The sequence below is a fragment of the Coffea eugenioides genome, chromosome 1 (assembly GCF_003713205.1).
Source record: "Coffea eugenioides isolate CCC68of chromosome 1, Ceug_1.0, whole genome shotgun sequence".
Taxonomy (NCBI): domain Eukaryota; kingdom Viridiplantae; phylum Streptophyta; class Magnoliopsida; order Gentianales; family Rubiaceae; genus Coffea; species Coffea eugenioides.
This window is the reverse complement of record NC_040035.1, coordinates 45,067,059-45,076,940: the sequence shown is the minus strand read 5'-3', so window position 1 is coordinate 45,076,940 and position 9,882 is coordinate 45,067,059. Positions and strand designations below refer to the sequence as shown.

Genomic DNA, 9,882 nt, shown 5'->3' with positions numbered 1-9,882 from the left:
ACATTACACTAATCTCCCTCGAACTTAAAGTTTTGGTAACAAATCAGTCCAATTCAGAAAAAGTACTATTAAAAAAGTATTTTGAGGTGTGAGATGATAATTTTCTTCCATATATGCCATTTTCTAATTGTCCTCAAGTTGCATTAGTAAAGAATAAAATAATTAATAAAAATCAAGGGATATACGTAAAATTTGAAAACATGTAGCAACTATAACCTGAATCAACAATGGTATTTGCACACAAATAGTGCAAATTGTAATGGCCATAATTTTTTGTCATATGCAACTACATATAAAAGACACAACTAACTCTATAATGCTATTAAATTATTAATATAAGCATCTAAATTTGGATAAAAAAATAATTTTTTTATTTTAGTTAACGAGGTGAAAGTAAAAGTATTGGTGCAAAAACCAGAAAATATACAACGCTTAGTCAATAAATCAACAACAAAAGGAAAAAATAAATAGTTTTGTCTGAACACCAGATTCAATAAAATAAGTCAATCAGAAAATTCTTCTATTTCTCTTGCTTGTAAGATCTATCTGTATATATTATATAAGATTGTCTGTCCTGATCATTGTCAAGTAATTATATCAATCACAAAAATAGCGCAATCTTAGGATAACAATTGATTCCATTTTTTCATTGTAATTATGGTTGCTAATTTGAGATGAAATAATATTTTTTTGGTTTAATTAGTTAATCTTATTTATTTAGTGCCCTAACCTTTTTTTTTGTCAAATATCTATTTGTAATAATGCATAACGTCTTAGGGCGAAGTAGCACTTTCACTATATCTTATGTAAGTAATGGATCTAAATTTCTGACAAGGAAGGTTAGTGTAATATTTAAAACCTCAGGCGAGGTTTGTGAAACCATTCCTTTCTAAATTGCCAACTTCTAGGGTTTTCATGAAAGCTTGATGGCCATCAGACTTCTTCAAGATATGCCACCTTAAAGCAATTAGAAAATAAACAGGAATTCCAGTGCAATCACTCAAAATATGACCGTAACCTTTTGACTTTGGATCTGTGATCCTCTGTAAAGAGGAGCTCAAGGGACACGTTATATGACAAATGGGGTTATAACGTAAAAAAAAAAAAAAAAAAAAAGAGGACCTTTTGTTAAGCATAACATTTTCCACGCGAGTACTTAGGAGCAGTCTAATTTTCAACTTTTCTTTTAAACTTAAAAGATCCAAAATCAAGATATGAAAAGCAGTTGAAAATGTAACAATTTTGAAAACCAGAATCTCAAATCAGGTTTTGAAATTTAGTCGAGACCAAGAACTAACAAGCATTCTTAAGAAAGCAAAAGGGTTTGATAAAATTATATATATTTCGTCGCTTATTTGATGGGTGCAGAATCTTGTGCGCCTCATGGCAGTTTCCGATGAGCGCGCCTGTATTAATAAGAAAGCAGTTTAAAAAAGCTTCGACGGTAGTTAAGTTCATCATATAGGTCAAGAAAATGAAGTAGTATGTGCTGGTCAGCTAGAGAAACTAAATTGGTGAGCATATGTAGTTTGGAATGAATGAGATCGATCCATCCTATTCCGGTGTGGGTGGATTACACTTACTTAGGTGATGAGGAACAGTTGCAGACGGCCGGGGGCCGCCTGCCTCTTTGTACAGGACAGGAGCAGTACCAAGTCTTCTTCGAAATTATGTAGATTGTTTGTGGGACTGGAGCACCTGTGACTTTCTGTCCCTGTCCACAATTGATCAAAGCATCTGGATCAGTCATACTATGGTTTTTGGTGGGCGCCATCATCTGCCTTGCCAACCATTGAAGTTCTTTCTTTTTGTCCCAATTCAACAAACACATCATAAGCTTCTCTCTTTTGATAGAAAAACTGATTCATCAAATGGAGATATATATACCTCTCTGTTGAAATCATTGCTTAGCTCGATTTGAATCTTAAAATGATATACACTATTTGTTCTAATTAAGTTTCGAAGTCCATCTGCTTAGCTTCTACACTAGACCTTTTAACCAAAAAAAAAAAAAAAGGAATAGAACAGAATTAACAGTTCCAAAATACTTATGTTGTTTTTGGATTGCATTTTCCGTCATTTTTTATGAAAAAATTACTGTAGCGATTTGATATATGTGAGGGAAAAAGGTGATAGGGAAATGTGATCACGAAAAACGACAATATTTTCTGACGGAAACAAGCAATCCAAACAAGGCCTTAAACTTGTACATTGCCAATCAGATAATGAAATATCAGTAGACAGAATTATGGCGATTTAAGCATATTTCTAAAGAAACATTGATGTCGAATACAAGGGTCCCAGAATTTTGGCTGTGTCTTATCGACAATGTTATCACCCTATACAGGCATAACACCAGATAAACTGCCCAGAAGATCGAATGATGTAATCATCTAATTGCAGATAAAGAAAAGGATATGCTCTTTCACTCCCGCCTGTGATTTTGGGGGTTGTATAGGGATTTCATTTGGTTGGGGGAGAGAGGCATCAAACTTTACATTTACTTTTGCTCAACTTTTTGAGAGTGAATAAACATCTGTACGGCAATTTAGCCTTCCATCTGTCCAGGTCTTGGATCGGACCTTATCTACCTCGTGCATCGTCTTTAGCACAACGAGGCAACAGGCAACCCAAGAATGAGGCAGTGTTTTTACTTTATAAGAAGATACTTCAGTGAAATGCCACTGTAGGAGAGAGTTTTTCTAGGAAGGTATAAAAACTTCAAAACATTTGGATGAACAAGCTTGTTGAACCATCACCGAATGATCGTAAATCAGCTGGTCTAACCAATGCCCTGCACAACGGGCAAGTTCTCTCTCTTTCAAACCTGCAAAAATTTGAAGAAACCCCTGGTTAGGAAACAGTTACCAAACTTCATAATCAGAACCAAATACTGTGGTGCCTCGCACAGAGCCAACTTCAGCAATATATATAGCAAAAGTACTTAAAAGCTTATTTGGAAAGAACACAAGATTGCAGTAACTCCCACATATCAAATCCTATGTGAAATATTAATCTTCAGTACCACAATTTGATTAATCAGTGAAGTTTCAACGTACAATTGAAGTGCCACTGAACCATTCCCCCCCGCCCCCCCCCCCCCAACACCAAAAAAAAAAAACACACAAAAGAAAAAAATTTTGTTTCTTCTAAAGGCCAAAGGTGGACATCACGTCACATTGCAGCATCTACATGTAGAGAAATACTTCCCCCCAGGAAGGCCCAAAACAGGCAGAATTGATGCCTGAATGGCATGAAACTGAAGCTTACAAGCATGCTTCAAAGGCCAACCTTCTTGCCTTTGATATCTGCGTGAGAGACGCAACTTGCCGAACCAAAACTCAATAACTAAAAGATAGAAAGTTCCAGGAGTGATAAGTAGGATGCCAGAAATTCTCCTCAAAGGACAAGTTTAAAGCAAAAATCTAGGTACAAGGTCCTAGAACTTGCCAAACACTACTAACAATACTGGATCTATTCTGTCAACAATGGGCTTCATGTGAATGTATAGTAGGAGCATCATGTTGATATCTTCTTTTCTTAGACCATGAGAACCCCAAAAAACAAGAGATGCACATTATGCAAATGCTAAGATAGAAGTGACAAAAAGTTTATGGAGTAAAAACCATATGAAACCTCATTTATTGTTTAAAGTAACAGAAGAAGAAGATGCAGTAATAAAAATGTAACTAACCATTCTGAAACGCAATCTTCGCAGAAGATGTGTTTACAACGCAATAAAATTGGGGCATGCATCTTCTCCTGGCATATAGCACACAAGTCACCTGCAGCATTTACCTGCATTGGATGATCCACAATTAAATCACCTTGCAGAATGGGAAACAATTATCTTATATTACCATAGGACACATTCAACCTTCACATGAGCAACTGACACTCCAGAATACACAAGCTCTCAAGTTACATCTGATAGGGCACTCCAAAAAGTTCCGGAAGTACCCCAACATCTAGCTATTATTGAGAGAAGCAAGATAGGACACATAATTCATACAAATTGCAGGATCAACAATTCAAAAATAACCAAAAACCATTTAATATACTAAAAAACTCTAAACAGCAACCAAAAACCATTTAATCAAGTTTCCAAGATATCATTCCATCGAAACCCCTAATATTTAATAAAAAGAAGGCATACAATAAGGGAGGGAAAAACAGATAGAACAAAAGACAGGACAATGCAAGATTTGAGAAATTCAGATTCCAGAGGTATGTAGACCTAGCCAGAATATCATACTTTTTATGCCATGCATTTGATGACATACCATACCACATTGGCAGTTTTAAGTGATGTTGGCAGCGAACCAGCAAGTTAATTATTCAACTAGTACAAAAGATGGTTAAATGTGAATGATCATTTCCTTTTCTTGGAATATTATCCATTCCGCGCAACAGCAAATGAATATACAAGACCAGAGACTTCCCATCCTACAGGATATTATGCTAGAAAAGCACCATAATTGACATGACTTATGTACTCAAAAAATCAAGCCTCTTCTGGAAAAGCCAATGAAAAGATACAAGCCCATCACTCCATACAAAATGTTAATTACTGGAATAAGGTAAGTTGTATCACTCATGGTAAAAGTGAAGCAAAAACATTTTAAACAAGTGCAGCACATGGCAAAGATGATCTTATCTGAGGAAGTAGTTACTGCTTTTACAAAACAAGGCTCGAGACTATTCTTGATTATCACAAAATCCAAATAGACTGTTAAAAAAACTTGCAAAATTTAAGCAAAATAGGCTGGCTCCAAAGAGATACATACCTGTTCTGATGTAGCATAAGATCCATAATGAATTTCTTTTTTGGATAGTGCTTTCAAGGCTGCCAAAAAGGATTGAACCTGAAAGTAGCACCAAAAAAGATTATGTGATAAGATCATCAGCAGAGTTTGGACAAGAATAGCTAATGACAGTTGAACAAGTTGTTAGGTAATCATACCTTCTCAACAATAGATGTAAGTTTAAATGTTAGATACAACCCTGTTGTCAGTGATGAAAAAAGACTTCCATATTCCTTGTTTAAGAAGAATCTATACCATACAGGAGTCGGTAATAATGCACGGTATAGCAACAATGTGTATTCAACCAAAGTTAGCATTTGACCCTGAAAGAACGATATGTCAGACAGAATTGTGTAAGAATTAAAAAAAAAAAAGGGACTTTACAATCACCCTGAATACCATGCTACCTGTCTTCGGAAATTATGGCCCCTGCCATTCTTGTAATACATCAGTAGCACCAGCTTCAAGGCCATAGCTATCTGCCTCACCATTGTATCTGGAAGTAATCACATAGAGAAGTTAATATGGGTGTGCATAATACAAATAAACTGAAGTAAAATGTCATTATGAGATTCTTTAAAACGGCACCAAATCATGATGCGAAACAAAAGGGTAACAATTAAACCTCTATGCAGACAACAGAAATTACATGATCTACTATGTAGAAATATATCAAAAATTTCAAATATTTAAATAAATATATGTATAGCTTCACTTTGTACTCCTATCCAATAAACAACACTTACAGATATCTAACCAACATCATCTATAACACTTGAAGCCACCAAACTTTGACTGGAGATCAGAGAGAATGGTTTACATTTTTGGAGAAGATTGTACTTGCATATCTAGCCTTATTACTATTACTTTTTTAGTACTAATGTGTGTATTCATAGACATTTATCTTTAAGACCTTTTATGAGGGGAAGAATGAAAGTTACTTGTCACTAGTCCGAATTCACTTCTTGCTAATGAAACACAGCATCATTTGATGGCCAACAGCTAAGGATGTGTTTGGATGCTTTTTTGATGCTTTTACTCTGATAAAATTGAAATAAAGTTATTGAGTTTACGTAATTTGTTACCAATTTAACATGCTTGTAAGTCAGATAAGTAGTTTTCTTATACGTAATTAATCTAAAACTCACATGTTGAACTAAACAATTACTAATAACAGTTGCGCAACAGGTTTTCACAGTTGAGATGACTAATAAAAGGTCATGATACGATGTCAACATGATAAAAACAGGTCAGATATTTATATGATTATATATAGTTTAAAAAGATAAACACACCATGACCCTAAATTGTACATGTAGAATAGCAAGAGCATAAAATTCTCACATAACTAGCAATGTAGAAAGATAAACTTCCAAAAGAAAGGATAATACAACATAAAATACTAATTTGACTCATCCAAAATAAAGATAAGCAGCTAGAGATTCCAAAAAATAAACATAGTTATCTTTCTGTCAAACTCATGGTTGGAGGATTACTTCACTATACCATAAAACCTTCACCACCACAACGAACAATAAAAACATGCAGGCTGGAGATTTATAGAAATGTTAACCATGTTAAAATTCACAAGAAGAAACCAAGGCCTACAAAAGCTATCAACAAAAGGACTGAAACTCATACCATTGACAAGGATGATGAAAATTGCGTGCCAAAAAGGTGGGATTGACTTTGGAGGGACCATGAATAATGGGTAGTAAAGATCATCATTCCTATACCACCAGTAGATCCCAAACGCGTGAAGTATAAAGACCACGAAATAAGTGACAAGGACGAACATCTTTCTCTCAGCCTACAAAAACAAGAATTAGTACAACTGAACGTCTCAGTTATTTAATATTAATTTTCATGAAGCAAGCATAAACAGGTTCTGAAATAATAAACGGTAACAAAACTTTTTTCTACAAAATGGAAATAGCATAGAACCTTCAGAGCTGTCTGCTTCCGCAGAATGTCATTTGACTTGAACATGAAAGCGGTGATCCAAATTGTGACAAAAAAACCTGCAAACCATGTGAAGTAAGAACTTGGTTAAAATTGATAATTAAAGAATAAAATGGAAAAGCAAAATCCTGCAGGAATAACTTCTAAAGATAATTCATATATTTATGGAAAAGCAGCACAAACTACAGAACAAAATGTAGAAGTCCGCCATTTATAGTAGTAGGTCAGATATATATCCAAGAACAAATAATGTGACTAAGGGGCTACAAAATCAGGCCAAAGTTCCCTATCTTTTAATTGCAGAAGCAACTAGTCGTTAAAAGACAGCGAAAGACACACAAAGGACTATTGAAAATGGAAGATCATCATTTGTTATCCACTTTGTACTCTCAGTCACTAACTCAGAACATTAAAATAGACTTCCACTTAAACAAGTGAAGCATGTTCCAGGGTAAGTATGAGCAAGAAGCAAAAATACATGTATCCATCAAACCAGATTTGGAAACTGAAAGGCTTATCAAAACACCGTTACAATATAAAATGAAAAGAATGTTGACGAGCATATGCAGGATACTCCTCAAGCAACTAGAGGCATGATTATGCAGAAAAAAGCCAATACATGTTGGTAAGCCCATCTAAATAAATACTCTTTAAGCTAAACTAAGAAAGCAAAATGCAAAGTAGACTGGTTTGCCTGAAACTCTTGCAAAAGTACCATATACCAGCACATCAAGTCACCATGATTTCATCCCCAGTCACAAGGAGAGCTGCCAAAATTTGTCCATATCCAACATATTTTTTGCATTCATTTGATGAAGTGCAAAGTAACACCAAGATCATGAGGCCTATTAAAGAGAACACGCCCACTGCACGCTAAAAATGCTTTGAAGCAAATAAGCTGGATTGTGGCAAAAGACGCCATCCCATTTTTAAGAACGAATCACCAATCCCTTTTATTTGAGGTATCCTTAATAACAAAACTAACTTCAACCAATGTCCAATTTTACACGCGCATAATAGTTCCCTTCCTACTCATTACTAAAATCTAGTATTCTTCCTTAATTTTTCTTCCAATATATAGGACTGCCAGTGTACATCAACAAAAAATTTCTACACCCTATATACTTCGAAATATTAAAACACAGGAAAATATAGTTCTTGGAGAAAAATAGCAATACATTCAATTATAACGATCGTAAAAGTAAGATTAAGAAATATACTTCTTGGAGAAAAAAAGAAACTGAGGATACCTTGCAAGTGCTGGCGAATGAAAACGATCAATAACAACAAAGAGAATGGCAGAATCTGCTCAATCCATCGTCCAAACTGCTGAATATCATACCTCTGATACGAAGACTCCCCTCTACTGCTTCCATTGGTCGAATTTCCTTCGCCCCCGGTATCCACCGCCGCCGCTCCTGCCCCAGCACCCAAGCTTCTATCTTGACTGCTTCCATCCACCGACGCCGAAGTCGACCCCAACCCAAGAGACTCCTCATCACCATCAGCGTCAGCTACTAATCCGACCCGATCCCCATCCCCAGGCCCAATTATCCGTATCGATACCTCCCCATTACTGGAGGTAGCAATACTAGCATTACTGCCACTTCTTAGAGCAGTCGTTGATAAGACCGGAACGGGACCGTTTGCGCTGATGCTGCCATTGCTATTACTAGTATCGTGATGGTCAATAATGAGGTGCTCCGCTTCGGAATGGTCGGGTCGGAGCCTAATCAAACCGGAATATTCCAGCAAGGAAGAGACTGGGGAGTGGAAAAACCGGAGCGGAGGAGGGAATTGGACGCCGTACCTTCTGGAAGGAGCTGAATTAGAATCCCTGGGAGATGATGGCGTGGAATTGGAAGCGGAAGGACTGGCATGAGCAGCATCAGAATTGGAATTCGATGTTTCCATCTGTGAGATAGAAACCCTAATAAAATTTTCTGGGGGGCTTTCTGTAGAGAAGAAATGAGAATTACAAAATGTAATTTCTTGAGGAAAAAGAAATTGAGAGGAAATTTCTTGGGGAAGAAATGTCCAAAGGAGGAAGGGACGAAGTCAAAGGAGTGAGACAGGTTAATAGCCCAGATGTTCCTAACCCCGAGGACTGGGTAATGCGGTAGAGACTAATTAGTTAATTCAAAGAAACACTTAGGCTTGGTTTGGATTGCATTTTTTCTGAGTTTTTTTAAAAGAAAAATTATTGTAACGATTTGATACATGTGAGATAAAAATATGATTAAAAAATATATTTACAGAAAACATAGCAATTTTTTTTTTAGAAAAAGACAATTCAAACATTTTCTACAGAAAACATAACAATTTTTCTTTAGAAAGAGACAATCCAATAGTAACAATATCATCGGAGTTATTTATCTTTATTTTGTTTTTATTTGCATTTTGCTTTTTAAGTAAGTTATTAGATAAATAGAAAATAATTCTTTTCTTTTGACTATTGGAAAGTGAAAGGAAAAGAGAAGAGAAGTAATAAAACGAAAAATAAAAAAAAATGGTTGAGTTTTTTGTCTTTTTATTTAAATACAAATAAAAAAATTTAAATTCAAAACCTCTTACCCCTCTTCCAAATCACTTAGCTCATCCTTCCGCCTGCAAAAAGAAAGCTAGGCTAGCTATTGAGATTAGTAGTGTATTTATTTGTGACGCGTTATTTATTACTAGACGTTAAAGGGATTGGGGGGGCACGAAGGAAAATTTTGATATTGCCGTACACGGCCCCGAAGAAAATTTGTGACGCGTTATTGGTACTCTGCCCATGCCCATGGGGACCGTTAGGTTCCAGACGTGTACAAAACCCGTGTGGACTTTGCTCACGAGTCATGAGAGGAAAAAAAAAATTTTTTTTTGAAGCAAGAAAAAACTTTTAATCATGCCCCACAACCAGTTAGTTAATCCCTTGTTTTAGATGAGATGTATTTTTTCTTTTTAACTTTATTCTAAAGCTACTTTAAACCACCCCCGATTCAAAAGAATATCTACGCACCTGTTAACAAATTTTTTTCAAGAAAATCTGAATTTTTTAGAATACGGATCAAGGAATTTGATCCATTAACCTATGCACTCAAGTAAAGTTTTAAAATTTTTTTTGTGGCCAACT

General features: G+C 35.6%; 1 protein-coding gene across 1 annotated transcript; it reads right to left on the bottom strand.

Annotated features, from left to right (window-relative positions):
* Positions 1-2,197: 2,197 nt before the first annotated feature.
* Positions 2,198-8,800, bottom strand: LOC113779308 (E3 ubiquitin-protein ligase RNFT1-like). Its single transcript, XM_027324864.1, has 8 exons — positions 8,018-8,800; positions 6,750-6,826; positions 6,447-6,615; positions 5,213-5,301; positions 4,964-5,128; positions 4,788-4,865; positions 3,695-3,798; positions 2,198-2,827 (listed from the first exon to the last, which is right to left on the bottom strand). The coding sequence occupies exons 1-8, from the start codon at positions 8,679-8,681 to the stop codon at positions 2,722-2,724; spliced, it is 1,452 nt and encodes a 483-aa protein (XP_027180665.1). The 5' UTR covers positions 8,682-8,800; the 3' UTR covers positions 2,198-2,721.
* Between the last annotated feature and the right edge of the window lie 1,082 nt (positions 8,801-9,882).